At 41.6% G+C, this 16,147-nt stretch overlaps 1 protein-coding gene across 1 annotated transcript in view; it reads left to right on the top strand.

Moving 5' to 3' along the window:
* The window catches only part of sybu (syntabulin (syntaxin-interacting)), a 52,269-nt gene that overhangs the window by 29,619 nt on the left and 6,503 nt on the right, over window positions 1-16,147 (top strand). The window contains exons 4-5 of the mRNA XM_042332248.1: window positions 2,425-2,527; window positions 6,389-6,586. Of these exons, the coding sequence (XP_042188182.1) occupies window positions 2,425-2,527; window positions 6,389-6,586 (301 nt within the window). The remainder of the gene's footprint in view (window positions 1-2,424; window positions 2,528-6,388; window positions 6,587-16,147) is intronic.

Here is a 16,147-nt window from a genome sequence, read left to right as displayed (position 1 = left end):
GCTTAAATCGAACTTAACGGTCCACCGGCAGATCTGGCTGCACCATATCAAATCTTTCTGTTCCGCCCTCGCCTCCGATAAATCCTCGTTCTACTCCAAGACAATCTTGGACACCAAGGACAACTGCAGGCTCCTCTTCTCCATCACCAACAGGCTCTTCCCGCCGATCCTCTCACGCCTCGTCCATCCTCACCTCCAATGCTAACTGCAAAGCGATGCTGGACTTCCTCGAATCCAAAGTCAGGGGATCTGCTCAGCTGCCTCTGCCCTTCCATCTACTACCCCCTCCCCATCTAGCCCTCACACCCTGGCCCCTACCCATCCCTCCCTCCACACCTTCAAACCTGTCTCCCACTCCTCTCTCTTCACCACTATAAGCCGCATGAAATCAACCACCTGCTCCCTTGACTCCATCTCTAGTCCTCTCCTTACTTCCGAGCTCCGCTTCCTTGCCCCTCTACTCCACAGACATCATAAACTTTTATGATGTCTGGGAGTAGAGGGGCAAGGAGCTGGTACCATTCCCACCCCTTTAAAAATGGTCGTCATCACTCCTCTCCTTAAAAAACGTTCCCTGGACTTATCTCTGCTCTCAAACTACCATCCCATCTCCAACCTCCCTTTCCTCTTCAAGGTCCTAGAATGAGTCATTGCTTCCCAGCTTCACTCCTTCCTCTCCCACCACTCCCTTCACAAACCCCTCCAATCGGGTTTCCGTGCCACCCACAGCACCTGGTTAAAGTGACAAATGACATTCAGTTCATCTGCCTCCTCATCCTCCTTGACCTCTCTGCTGCACTTGACACCGTTGACAACTCTATCCTCCTCCACTGCCACTCTCACCTCAACCTTCACGGTTCTGTTCTTGAATAGTTCAGATGGTTCAGATCCTCCATACCTCAGGCACTGACAGCATCACCATCCATCGATGCACACTCCACCTAACTAAGCCAGTCCGGAACCTTGGCATCTTGTTTAACCCTTTCTACCCCACATCTGTGCCATAACTCACTCTGCTTTCTCCCACCTCGGCAACATCGCCCAGCTCTGCCATGGTCTCAACCGCAGGCTGCCGAAACCCTCATACACGCATTCATAACATCGAGGCTTGACTATGCAAACTCATTGCTTGTCGGCCTCCCCAACTTCTCCCTGCATAGGGGGCAGATCATCCAGATCTCTGCAGCTTGTGTCCTATCCAGCACCAGGCTCCGTGACCTCGCCCGATTCCATTGGCTTCCCATCACACAGAGGATATAGTTCAAAATCTTGGTCCTCACCTTCAAAGCCCTCTGTGGCATCACTTCCTCCTCCCTCTGCAACCTCCTAACCCCCTACCATCCCTCCGCTCAGCGGGCTCCGGCCTGCTTCATGTGCCCCACCTCGTCCACCCCACCATTGGTGGGTGGGCCCTTTGACACTCTGCCCACTCTCTGGAACTCCATCCCACAGTCCCTCCACCTTATCCCCTCCCTTGCTTCCTTCAAGATCCATCTCAAGACCCTCCTGTTTGACACTGCTTTCGATCACCCTCCCCAATCCTGACCCCCAGCTTGGGTCCAAAATACTGACTGTCCAACGCCTTGGGACGTCCTCCTGATGTGAAAGGCACTATACAAATGTAATTTTGTTGTTGTTGTTGTATTTGATACAGCGCTTTAACACATCATTGAGACATATCAAAGAGCTTGACAGGATTTACTGTAAAGTGTAGTGACTATATTTGTAGACAAATGCGGCAGCCAATTTACACACACCATTGCCCAACATACAGCCATGTTTTGGGTTAGAATACCAGGAGATATTACCTTCTCTTTTTGAATAGTGCCATGGGATCTTCAACAGACACCTGAACAGGCACATATGGGACTAGGTTTAACATCTCATCTGAAAGACAGCTCCCCGAATGTATTGAATGATTGAGAAGACCGTTTGTTCAGGTTGTTTGTGCTTCTACAGTGCACACATCGCTTACAGAAAAGGATACGGTATAATGGGATCCATTTAATTAGAGCTGATTTCACTATTCCACTAAATTAAAATTAAAGGATTAATGCCATCCAGATGACAGCCTTCTATCGGCAAGGGGAATTGAAGCAGCTTTTGCTGGATGATCAGAAAAGGCGTAGCCACCTTTGTTCAGTCACAGAATGTCTGTAATCTGATAATATAGCTGGGCATCACAGAAGCCACATGTAGTGGCTGAATTAAATTTAGATCCATCAAATCCATCAGAGATGTTTAAGCTTAACCCCTGACCGAAAGATCAGACGAATTTCAGATTTAATTTTGTATCTGTCTAGTTTGTTATTTTTTTTAGCGGTAGGAAAACAGGCATTGAGCCTTCAGTGCTCTGTTTGCTTTAACTTTGGAGTTGATCATGTATGCGTGGTGTGTCTAATGCCTTCTTCACCCTGTGTGCAGGCAGTGAAGCTGACTTCAGTTCCTCCAGCAGCACTGGTAGCATTTCTGCACCTGAAGGTCTTATGTCCAATACAGGCAGCAAGCGGAGCTCAGCCTCCCGGAGGTAGGACATACTTTCCTCTTAACTACTCACTCACACAATGATGAACAAGGCTTTGGATGTTGTCCAACATAGGGGTGGTGGGGGCTGAGATCTGAACTCGGTCTGTCCAGCACCTTGCGATTCTTCCCGACATGAAAGACGTTATACAAATGTAATTTTGTTGTTGTTGTTTTGTTGTTGTAGTGTGAGAAATTCCACCTGGTTTTTATTTCCTCTTATTAATGTAAGCATCCTGAATTTAGCTAATTCTTAAACTTCGCCTGTTTTTCTATTTAAGTTTCTTTTCAAATACAGAAATAATAGTTTCAAAATTAAAACTGCGTTTAAGAATTTTTCCAAATTAGGAATGCTCTGAAATGCTACTTAACTGGAGTAACCCCAGATGGTATTTCTCCCCCACAGTGTAATTGATCTAAACCTAAATTGCACATTATTTTCACTTACCAAACGGTTGTTATGTTAATGAGGGTGCTGCAGAATTCGTAAATGTAACAGAGGAGGAGGTGAGTGAATGCTCGTGTGTGTCTCCATTGTCTCTTGTTTGCCATAATATGTGTTTTAAAACTGTTATTAGAGGCAACCTGAGAGCAGAGAATGTATTGAGCTTCCCATGATAAATGAGAGTAAAATAAAATGACAGTATGCAATTTACTTAAGTACCGTTGCATTAACAGTAGAAAGGGGCTGAAGTCTATGGGCAGCACTCGCCCCCCCTCCCCTCCACCCCCCATGTCTTCACTGGAGCTGTAAATGCTGTCAGCCCTTTTCAGCTCCCCAGCCACGGAGGAATAAATTATTGTAATTGTTTCATTTTGAATAGGCCACCATTTCCGGCATTTCTGGGTTAAGGCCACTTTCAAGCCTTAATAACAAATAAATTATAATTCTTGCATTCGATATAGCTCCTTTCACATCAGCAGGCCTTCTCAAAGAACTTCATTGGAATTTACTGTTAACTATAATGACTATTTGTAGGCATAATGCAACACATAGCAATGTCCCACAAACATCCATGAAGTGAATTACCAGTTTTATCTGGGGGATTGTTGACCAGGACACCAGGAGAAACTCCCTTTTCTTTTTGAATAGGGCCCTAGGATCTTTAACCAACCTGAACAAGCAGGCAGGACCTTGGTTTAACGTCTCTTCAAGGATGGCACTTCCAACAATGCAGTACTGAATTGGAGTGTCAGCGTACAGTATGAGTTTAAAATTTGTTGGTAGATTTAAAATACTCAACTGGCAATAATTTACAACCTTGTCTGCAGGAGTGCAGCCACGCTGGGCAATGCTAGTTTCCAGTCGGTTTAAACTTTAAAGTCTAAAATACCCTTGCATTTAGAAAAATCTGTCTTAATTCACAGCTTCTCTATTTTTGCTTCTGTCCCTCACAAGCACTCTTTGAGAATTACAGCCTTAATTCTTCTGCAATCAAATCACAAACACCAGGATTACGGCTTTGTTTTATTTTAAGTATAATGTACTTATGCACATGTCTTCATATTTCTGTTTTATTTCTATGACAACGGAAGAGTCAGCAACTGATGCTGGACTGGAATGGGGGGAGGAGCAGGGGTAGAAATACACAGCTAACTCTCCAGTATGCAAATAACTAAGTAATGTGAGCTGAGATTCTCTCTGAAATACAACCAGATCTAGAGGTAATGATTGCTCACTCTGCTACGTTTACTCAGTCTTCCCAGACTGTGGGACACTTTCCTGGGATCAGTGCCTATTGTCTGGCTAATTGAAACCCTTAAATAGCAATTCATAATCTTTGCAATTGATATAGCATCTTACCGCATCGTTGAACATATCAACGCGTTTCACAGGATGTACTGTAACGTGTAGTGACTCTATAATAATAATAATCCTTGCATTTGATATAGCGCTTTTCACATCTTCTAGACGTCCCAAAGAGCTTCACAGAATATACTGTAAAGTGAATTGACTGTATATTTGTGGGCAAACGCAGCAGCCAATTGCGCACAGCAATGTCCCACAAACAGTTGTCGATTGAGTGTCCAAATTATTATTTTTTAAGGATTATTATGAATATGGCAGCCAATTAGCACACAACAATGTGCCACACATTTCACAATGTCAGCCTGGCACACTTGGCACTCTTGCCTTTGAGGCAGAAGATTGCAGGTTTAAGCCCCACAGTCAAGGCTGATGTTGAACCAATAATTATAATAATACTCCATTGCATTTGATTTAGTGCTCTTCACTCTATTTGTGGGCGAAACGTGGCAGCCAATTGTGCACAGCAGTGTCCCACAAACAGTTGTCGATTGAGTGACCAAAATATTATTGTCCTGCATGAAAGCTGCAATATAAATGCAAGTTGTCATTGTTTAAAACTCAAATCAGGTTGACTGAGATTTAAAATACCACAAATTCTCATAGCACTCCTTAATTAAGGACCCCAAGCTGGACCTCTTGGTAACCAGAAGTACATCACTCCCAGGCATTCTGCTCCAGTTGTATATGAAGGTGTTGCGAGTCCCCCTGAGTTCTAGGATATTGCATTCCGGTGTGTTAGAGCTTGTTATTGACTCTCAGTGCCGTGACCCACTGCAGTGGGATGTTAGTTGCTGCTCTCTGCTGCCAGTCAGTAATTGTGCACAAAAACTGGATTGATATTTTTTATCCTCCTAGATTAATGTTTAGAATATTTACTCACAGCTGAGGCCTTACTCACGGATCTTGATGTACTCCAAACACACTAATTGGATTACAGCCTTGTAATCTACTCCTCACTATCCAATATCCTCCACACAGTATATTGATAGAGTAATTTCTTGACAGTGGATGTTACATCGACAAAAACAGTGTCTGCTTATGACATTGAATCCTTCTTTTAATAAGATAATAATAACCCTTGCTTTGATCTAATGCCTTTCACATCAGGAGAATGCCTCAAAGCACTTCATATGATTTATTGTAGTGACTGAGTATTTTGTAGGCAAACTTAAACGTAGGACTAAGGCAAAATGGAATCAAAAGCAGCTCCCAGAAACTGCAGTGGTATAAATCTATTTTAGAGTCTAGAAAACAGTAGTAGCTTGATCTAATTATTTCTCAAATTTATCTTAAAAATGTTTTACTTTCAGTACTGGTCACTTCATTTAGTTATCATCAGAAGAGCACCAAACATCGCATTCTTCCAGATGAGATGGTAATACATCTTCATATTACTGTAATCAGTTGTTTCTTAAAGGAGTCCAGGCCTCAACCACCCTTCCTAGAAATAGGATGGTAAAGCTTGTTGCATCTCCTTTCCATGCGCCTTACACTTGTTTTCACTTATCTCCCCTTTGTGGAATCAAGGATCCTCTGTAATGTCTGGGAGACAGATGTTCTATTGAACTGCACATGTTCTGTTGCTTCCAGCAGGGAAATTTCCATTGCATACACCAGGTAGCCAACATTGATTGTAATTAATATATAAATCCTTTAGCTTTCTCTTGAAAGCAGTCAATTCTGCTTATCTCTGGGAGCAACGGTCTCAAAAAACTATCTGCCAGTTTCTCCATAAAAGACATCAATATGCCATTCAATAGCTGTATGCACCACACGCACCTCTTCTCCTCCATACCTTTTGCCATCAGATTGTCTGTACTACTTCACTGTTTTCATCAGATGTCTGTCTCTTGGTCTATACAGAGGAGTTCTTCTACTAACACTGGTTCCACAGGTAGGAAAACAATGTGTGTGTGTACGAAGTACATTGTGAACTATCATGAATTTTGTCCTTCCGAAATGTATGATTTTAGCATTGAAAAAGACATTGCTTCAGACATGCATCTAACTTGGTCAACAGTGCAATGAATAGTCCTGTTTTTGTCAAATTGCCAGCCGTGGTGTGTACGGAAGAAGTAATGCTTCCAGTGGCCATAAACAGCCAGGGAGCCCAATTATTCCACGGGAGAAGGATACTGTTTTGAGCGTCTATCGAAATACAGCCGGTATCCGGGATACCTATGGAGCTTCGTCTCGCAGTAGCAGCAGTAACTCCGGTTCATACAAGGGCAGTGACAGCAGCCCAACCATCAGGTATGTTATCTCCAACAGACATTTATGTAGGAATACAACAATGGCAACAACAACTTGCAAATTTTATAGGGCCCTTCATATAGGATAATGTCTCGATACCAGGTATACAATAGATCCAATATAATATTTATAATCCTTGCACTTGATACAGCACCTTATCGTCAAGACATCTCACCAAGCATTCACAGGATATACTGTAAAGTGGAGTGACTGTGTATTTTGTGAGTGAAGAGCGCTATATAATAGCAGGTATACAAGAACCACTTACAAACACACACACATTCACACACACTAACACACACCCTCAGTCATACGCATTCACACACAGGCACTCAAATCACTCTCACAACCAATCATACACATATACCTTTTCTCATGAAATTGTCTGTATTTTTTTNGCTGTGCGTAAGTGAAGGGCCGTACCAACTGAGTCTGGTTAAGTTTTATTTTGCCCTGTTAAAAATTAGGAGTGTATATTCTGTACTTTGAGTGCAACTGATTCCACAAAGCCTGATCAAAGGTTTGAATACTTGAGCAGCCAACTTCAAGCAAAGATTTGACTAAGTGATAGTATTTAACAATTACTCATTTCTTAAGTGAATGGTACTTTATTTTACAGTATGCTTTATTTTAATGTTGTATATACTGCGAATGTTACTTTGCGAATAAAATGTAAGATATTTCAGCTCGCCCCCTCTTCTACCCCCACTCCAAAAGATGATGTGTTCCCATTTCTTTGCCAGGAATGTTAGCCTGGAATAGTGCTTCTGGCTTCCTGCTGTAGAATGCAGGCTGCCCGACCACACATTAATGATTGTGTTCCCAGTGGGCAGTCCACTGTTGTATCTGACCCTGGTTAATCTTGAGTGCTGCAGAACTAACCATCTGAGGATGAAACATATTATATGATTGTAAACTGAATGAAAAAGAACAATTGAGAAGATTAGTTTAAGGTGAAGGTAAATGTAATCTTCAGTAAAACGATTTATGTAAATACTCTTTGTGCTTGGAATTTGAGATTAACTGGGTTTACTGCCCTATTTCAGGGGGTAAAATAATTGTTGAGACGTACGTACATGGTACCAGGGAAGAGGATTGATGCTAAAACAATCATGGTAAACTCCTGAATTGCAAATGACTTTAGTTACTGCCATTACTCCCATTAGATAACCTGATGTACTTTTTCAATATTTCTGGCTCATTCACCTCTAGAAACTCAGCTAAGTCTTTGTTGGTGTATAGGTACCAGCTATGGGTGTCAGCTATCTTATGGTACCTCTCCTTCCTAGGGAGGGAGGTAATTAGAAGTTGAACAGGGTACAAGGTGAGATGTTTGGCAATGGAATGGCAGAATTGAGTCAACACGTTGTGGTGGTCTCAGTAGTCTAGTTTCTGAGCTAGAACTGTACTAGCTGTCCCAAGTACTGCAGGACACTGCTGATGACAGCCGAGCCTACCTGGCTCATTGGCAGGACTTGGAGGGACAGAAAGGTCACTGGGAGAGGGAATCTTCCCACTCAGTGTTGGGTGGTGCTAACTAGACATCAGCAGGAAGTTTGCCAGTCAATGCTCTCAATGACAAGCTTTGTGGTTTTAGCTGGTTAAACTCCAGCCTTGGTTCTTGCCAATCTTCAGACTGAGCACAGATTGGCATTTAAGCCTGTAGCCTCTCCAGTAGTCTTTGTGCTATACTGTGTCTTACTGATCAGGCCAGCAAGGATCACAAAATAGATTTTTGTAAAACTAGAAAACAGTTGGAAATGTGAAAGAAAATTGTCTCAGTAGCTTGAGCAGGCAACGCACATTGAAAACAATCGTAAAGAAAACCTATGTTCTGAATATGTCTGTGGGATAGGGGACATTTATAAACAACCGATCAAAGTGATGTTAATATAATAATCTTTGTATTTGATAGCACCTAATCACATCATTGAAACATTTCCAAGCACAGGATTACTGTAAAGTGTAGCGACTATATTTTGTAGACAATGTAGCAGACCATTTGTACACAACAGTGTTCCACAAATGAATGATTAATTGCACCTGTAAAGTGAAATGACTGTGTATTTTCTAGGCAAAGTGCAGCAATTTTGATGCACAATTATAACGGGGGAATCCCATTAGAGGTTGACATTATTACAGAACACAACCAGAATTTCAGCCCCTATGAAATTTTTTGTTTGTGCAAGAGAGAGAAAAAATTCTGTTCCCTTAAAAAAACGTTCTGTGTGCATATATAAATAAAGGATGATGCATTTTGTTTACGACTGCAAGGAGCTTGCTCTCATGAATCATCATGAATCCCTGGGTAGATTTTGAAAGGTAGCATCAAATGGAAATTATTGACTGGTCGGAAATGCTTTTAATTAAACTATGCGAAAAACGAGTCATTCTCCTCCCAATACATGCCCTCTTTCTCGTTCTTGCTCTCTCTTTCTATGTATGACACAGCCCCAGACTTTCTGTCAGACAGGCAGATGCTATAGTTTTCTCACATTTCCCCGAGCATCCCCTCTTCCCCAGCAGAGTCATGTTTTCTGCATTTAGATCAAAGTGCTGAGATCAAAAGATTTAATCTCAATGATTCCATGGCAATTTATCTATTCATTCTCAGGTTTTCTTAAGAATTAATTAATTAAATTGATTCTAAGATTTTCTCTTCACTTCAGCAACCAGCACTAGATCTTTAATGATTTTATACAATGTATCTTCCATAGATTCAAAGGCAAAACTACATAAACTCCTATGAAGTGATTTGTTTTGATGGTCCAGACTACGGGATGTGCGTCTCCCAAGCTATCATTCATCCATTATTCAGCAGAACCCAGAAAGCACATACTGTGTATCGTTTCTGTTCAGTCAGGCCTTTCAACCACTGAAAATAGCTCATATGAGAGAGAAAGTGACGCATGCCTCACTGTTTAAAAATAACAGTAGTTTTACATAAGGTGCAGTGTGAAGAAAGTCAGAAAAGTTTGAATGAGTAGCTGGAAGAAAATCAGAACATAGCATAGGTCCATAACTGCTGGGCTGAGACTCACTTGCTATTCACCAGCACTAATGACCTTTTTGTTCTATGCTTATTAAAGGAAATCCCTTGAGTCTTTTGGCTGGAAGTAATACCTCTTTCTAGTCCTGGCTATATCAGAAAATCATCACAAAGATTATATTTTTAACAGTGATGTTTTTTTCCATTCCCATCAAAATCCAATTTGTTTTGGTAGTTGGGAAAATTCCAAAGTTTCTCAAACAAATGAATATCTGGTATAATTTAAGCTTGTCTGCACCTCTTGACCTTGTGTAAGTAATACAGGATATGTATTTGACTGAGAAAGTTGGATGAGATAAGAAACAAACAGCTCTCCAAAAATATAGGGGTAGTAATTCCACCTGAGCAATTACTTCGCAACCACATCACTCCCACCCTCGTTCGCCTCCACTGGCTCCCCATCCCCCAGAGGATCGAATTCAAGATGCTCATCCTCACCTACAAGGCCATTCACGGCCTTGCTCCCTCCTACCTCTCCGACCTACCATCCCCTACTTACCTGCCCGTACCTCCGTTCCTCTGGCTCCGGTCTGCTCCACATCCCCCGCCCTAACCACCCTACCATTGGTGGCCGGACCTTCAGCCTCTCAGCCCCTAGGCTCTGGAACGCCTTTGCCTTGCTTCCTCCCTTTCCTCCTTCAAGGCCGGTCTCAAGACCTTTCTCTTCGACCGTGCCTTCAGCTTCCCTCTCGACTCTCTACCCCCTCCTCGCTCCCTCCCTCCTCTCCCCTCACCCTGACCATTTACCCCCTGCTTGGGTCCCGACCCAACTGTCCAGCGCCTTGGGACGTCCTCCCGATGTGAAAGGCGCTCTATAAATGAAATCTTGTTGTTGTTGTACTCTATTAATGTAGCATTTCAAAGCATCTAGAATTTTACAAATTCTTAAAAGAATCTTCATTTCAAAGGCATTTTTTTGCAAGTCTCTTTTAAGATCTACAGAAAACTGACTTCAAAATTAAGGCTGAATTCAACAATTTGACAATTTCAGAACATGCTAAAATACTATATTAATAAAAAATAAACCCACAGCCAGCAGTAATGAACCTGAACTAGAACCAGGTGGAATTTCTTCCCTGTTGCAAAATGATTGCTGTCTTTTTGTGTCAATTTCCCTTTCTCTTAAAAGTATTTAAGATCATTAGGTTCCAGCTGAGACACCATCTGGTACCTGGCCCAACAGGTCATTCGCCATGTGTGAGTCTCTACAGTACAGGGCTGTAACTCTGCTTTTGGTCCTTCACATGGTTCTGAGTGGAGCAGTATCACAGCAGTTGTTGGTGCATATTCATACCAAGATTGAAACACCTGCACCTCAAGATCTGAGGATTCAGATCCACAAATCTCTATAAGTAGCTATACATAGCTATGCCCATAGAAAGTGCCGTTGGGGTTCTGGGCTTTATATCCAGAGACATAGAGTATAAAAGTGAGGAGGTAATGCCAGGGCTGGCAGATTTTACTATTATGAGGATAATCTGCAAAAGTCTTTTTCAACAACAGATTGCATTTGTATAATTACCTTTCATGCCGGGAGGACTTCCCAAGGCACTGAACAGCACCCAAGCTGGGGGTTGGAATCACAAAGAGTAGAGAGCAAGGTGGGGTGGAGATGGGAGGATGACCGAAAGCATGGTCAAACACATGAAAAACGACATTTAAGGGGGGATCTAATAGAGGTGTTTAAAATTATAAAAGAGTTTGATGAAGTTAGCATAAATAGGCTGTACCTAGTTGTTGAGGAGTCTGTAACCAGGGGAAACAAGCATAAGATGATGACTAGGGAATCTAAAAATAAATCTAGAATAAATATTTTCACGCAGTGTGAATTTAGAGTCTGGTGGTTGAAGCAGATAGTGCACATGCATTTAAGCTAGAAATACATCATGAGGGAGAGGGGAATACAAGGGTATGGGAGGGAGTTAGGAGTGCATGAGCCTTGTGTGGAGTATAAAACCAGCACAGACTGGTTGGGTCGAATTACTTGTTTCCGTGTTGTGCAATCTATGTAAATAATAATAATGATAATCCTTCCATTTGATATAGTGCCTTATCACAACTTTGAGACGTCTCAAAGCGCTTCACAGAATATACTGTAAAGTGAATTGCCTGATATGTTGTGGGTGAAACCTAGATTTACATAATTCTATGTAAACCTCAACCTTCTATCAATATCCAAATCTCTGAGGCTACTTGCCCTGCTTCTCCTGCCTGATCTACTCCGCCCCAGATAGTTTTGTTTGAAACCCTGCCCATCTTTTTAAAAAAAAGATGAAGGGTTACCTAATCCAATGCATATCTGGTGTTAAATGTTTGGAAATTTCAGGACATTAGGAGGCACTATGCCTGTGCTAGATTAGCTCCCCAGTAGGTACTGCCAACAGTTGATGGAGAAAGCACTGGTACTTCTGCTGTGGAAACTCCCTAATGTATCCTAGTACTTTTTTTTCTAAGACTATACTTCCACTCAGCACCAGGGTGAAATGTAGGAAATGTTAGTTATCGCCCGCTGCTCTCGGTTGTGCCACCAAATACACACAAACCACTTGCACCTCCAGTCAGATTTGTAAGTAATATCACCTATTCCATTGACTTGAGAATCATAATCAACACGCTTAACACCCAACAAAACTGGATTAGAAAAACAACACCCTGGAAAATAATTTAAAAATTCTTCTCTTCTGAAGGCTTTGACTTGCAACTGTATATAGTTATAACTTGACACCCTCTAGTGGGCATTTGAAGAAGGCCCTTCAGCCCATCTGACCTCATCCTTCCAGGATACTTTCACTGCCCTCCTCCGTCATCAGGCTGTTTTTTAAGTGAATCCAGAGTCCTGGCCTCACCAACTCTACCTGGTAAAAATTGAACTTCAAAGGTTTCAAAAGCTCGACCTATTCCTCCACTGATATCAATACGTACGGGGTAAAATTACACCTGGGTCGAGATTTACTCTATACAGGATTTGAGTAACTAGGATTTGACCAAATTTGTGACAAGTGCAGCCTTAATTTTGAAGCCAGTTTTCTGGAATTTCTTTTAACACTTATAGAAAAACAATTCCTGGACACTCTGAAATGCCACATATACAGAGTAAATCTAAACTCAGGTGGAATTTTTCCCCAACAGACCATCCAATAGGGATCACAAGATAGTGATCATTGCCAGAAACTCTAGGTCTGGGTCTGAAACTCCGAGTCTCCCTTCCTTTGTCCATGGGTTGTTAAGGCCAATTACAGCAACTCCAGCTGTTACCTGTAACCCCAACTAACTCAACACCATCAATCAAATCTGTGCCTTTAAAAAAAAATACAGTAAATTAGAAAATAGAAAGCGTAGAACCAAACAGAAAGCTTAATGGCAAATTAAAATGAATGCACAAAAGAACAAGGATAAATAAGCTTAGTATAAAATAGTTGACTATGTACAACGACAACAATTAATTTCTTCCTTGCATACATACACTCAATGAAGAAGGGACATTCTGAGATGTGAATACTTGCGGTGGCAACCTCATGAGCTGAGAGGGCAAGTTAATTGGCTGTGGGGGGACGTGTACCTATCTAGAAATGGGGATCAAATCTCTTGAAATTTCTGTGTTTACATTTTTAGTGTGCAGATTATGTTTTCTGACTGGGATGTATCCTAGCGATGGTGAAGCCACATATTTCCACAGTTGCAATATACATCTTTCCAGCAGCTACTGATGCTGCCTGTGTCAGTTTTCCCTTAGATTTGTCAACATGTATTTCTGGGACTGGACCCAGGAGACACAGAGCAGGGTCTCTGGATATTCTCAGTCCTGACATTCTTTGAGTGAGGAGCACTTGTGAAGTTCCAGTTTGAATGGATAGTGATAGTAATACACCAGATAGTGTCTCTACTCTCCATATTATGCTTATAACCAAGACAACACCATCTTAGAATTAGAACTTACAATCCTGAGGCCATTACTGAGGAATTTTATACTTTTGAGACTTGGTAGAAAGGATCTTTTGGTGTTTTAACTCAAGGTGCTGCCCAGCTGAAAGGCCTGAACTCCACTCCTCTAACCCTGAAAGGAGATTGTGTTTTTAAAAAGAGAGCTGTAGTGAGCGTTCAAAGGTTGGATGGGATCACAACACGAGAAGTGGAGAGAGCTGAGGAAAGCGTGGGAGGGCAGGGAAGGATCATCAGAGACAAGGAGCTGGGGGATAGATGCATTGGATGTTGCAACAGATGGGAATCTTGAATGGGCTGCTTTGACACATATGGGGAGTAGTGTGTGTGAGTGTCTTTATGGCTTTTGTTGCTGTAGTGTGCGCCTAACCCAGCTGTCTCAGTAAATCCCTGATGAGTTAGCTAGAACAGATGTGATAGCCAGCCTAGCACATCTGTCCCACGGGCACTCAGTTGAACTTATAACCTACCCCCACCCCGTGCTTTGACTCATTTGTAGTTGAATGTGGTTTAATTTGTTTTTAATGTACATTCATTGTACATCATTTACTTACTCAAAACTCAAGATTTTCTACATAATAAATACATTCATGGTTGTAATTGTTTGTTGCCAGTGTTTAGTTTTTCTTCCCAGTGGCCAGGAAAACTATATATGGGGGGTGGGAGACAGACAGAGAGAGAGAGAAAGCAAAAGAGGGGTTGTTTAAAGCTATCAGACATGCCAAAACTCATTGGGGATGGAAATGATTCATGTGTACTTAAATGTATAACATACTTTGACTCTTGAAAAATAAGAATTTCATAATAAATTGGTTTGCAATCTCTGACACTTTTGCTGGTGATAAATATCACCCCTAATACTTACTTGATGTTGATATCTCCGAGTTGTTCAGGGAGGATTCAGGAGGAGGATGATCAGGAGATAAGAACTTTGCCGCAATCCCATGAGAAGTTATGTCTGGCGGCAAGTACTTCTGATCTCACAACTAAATTAAGTCCAAATGGGAATATGCTTTTTTTTATTTTAAAACTATCCTATTTTGGGAATTTTGACATAGATACATTTCCCGTGAGCATCAAGCTTCAAGCAATCTTAAAAATCGAATCTTAATATTAGAGCTCAGACGATTAAAGGTGACTATGGAAACATTTCTCTCACAAAGCATTGTGAGAACGTGGAATGCCTTGTCCTGGGAGGGTATAAATGCCAAATTGATTCAGATGTTTAAGAGGGACTTAGGTGGGTACTTGGGAAGTAAGGGTATCAGGGCTATGGGAAAAAGTCAAGAAAATGGGATTAAAAAGAAAGAGCTGCCATGAACTAGTCAACCAGAAGAGCAAGCTAATAGTCTGTTATCCTAGCAAGATGGACTTGAACAAGAGAATCATTCAATATTACAGCACAAAAGGAGGCCATTCAGCCCATCGTGCCTGTGCCTGCTCTTGGGAAGAGTTATCCAATCAGTACCACTTCCCCATTCTTACAGAATCATAGAAGATACACATGAGCCAGATTCGACAAGTAGAGAACTTCAGTGAAGTCTGCAATGATTTAGGAATCCATGGGTAGAAATTTCAGCTAAGGCTATATTTACTCTATTAACGTGGCATTTCAGAGAGTCAAGAATTTCAAATACGCTCTTTAATTTTGAAGCGGTTTCTGTAAGTTTTTTTTAAACATTACAGAAAATGAGCTTCAAATGTTAAAACTGAATTCAACAATGTGCCACACTCATAGCATTCTACGTTAATAGAGTAAATCTCATTCCAGCTGGAATTGCTATCCACCAGTTCTCTAATGCTGAGGCAACTTCTGATCTCTCGAATCATTTTTGAGTTTTGGAGTGTTAGGCTAGAGCAAATAACTTTTGAATTAGTCAACTCTATTTTGTCTGAAAGGTGAGTAAAACTTGCACTTGGCGCCATAAGCAAAAAATAGCTGGGAGAAGTTTAAAAAGTCTTTTTAATCAACTCCTTCCCTCTCCATACTCGTAACTAAACACTGAGGTTCAGTACAGTGATCAGGCTATACCTTAACTATAGAAATGCAAAAAATTAAGGAAAGCCAGAGGACATAGCTGGCTAAGAGTCAGCATTTTGTGGCATGGTGTCTTGAAGTACCAATAAATGCACTATTGAGTAATAAGCGATTGTAAGCTTACATTTCTGCTGCTGCATTTCCCTTCTCTCTTTCACGAGCTAAACTCCCTGACCCCTACATTGTCTGAATGGGGAGATGTTGAGCTCCCTGCTTGGCACTCCACAACTGAAGAACAATTATTTCCAGGTCATTGTCACTCATTCCTTGCAGCTGGATCGAAAGCAGCATTCCCATTGGACTGGGAGTACATGGCCTGCAAGCAGAAAGGGAATGTTGCTATTTAAAAATAGTTCAAGATGTAGATAGCCAGTGCTGTACTAGCATCATTGAATCAACGACTTTATCAACGTTTGTTGCTCAAGGCACCATTTAATGCTTAGGTTTATAATATTTTGTAACGTATGGTTTAATACGTTTCATTTAGACCAAGAGGCAAGCTATTGTTAACATTTACGTGCAAGAGGCAATGAGC

This window comes from Callorhinchus milii, unplaced genomic scaffold (genome assembly GCF_018977255.1).
Source record: "Callorhinchus milii isolate IMCB2004 unplaced genomic scaffold, IMCB_Cmil_1.0 Scaffold2, whole genome shotgun sequence".
In the NCBI taxonomy this organism is placed as follows: domain Eukaryota; kingdom Metazoa; phylum Chordata; class Chondrichthyes; order Chimaeriformes; family Callorhinchidae; genus Callorhinchus; species Callorhinchus milii.
This window is presented reverse-complemented; position numbering and strand designations above follow the sequence as displayed.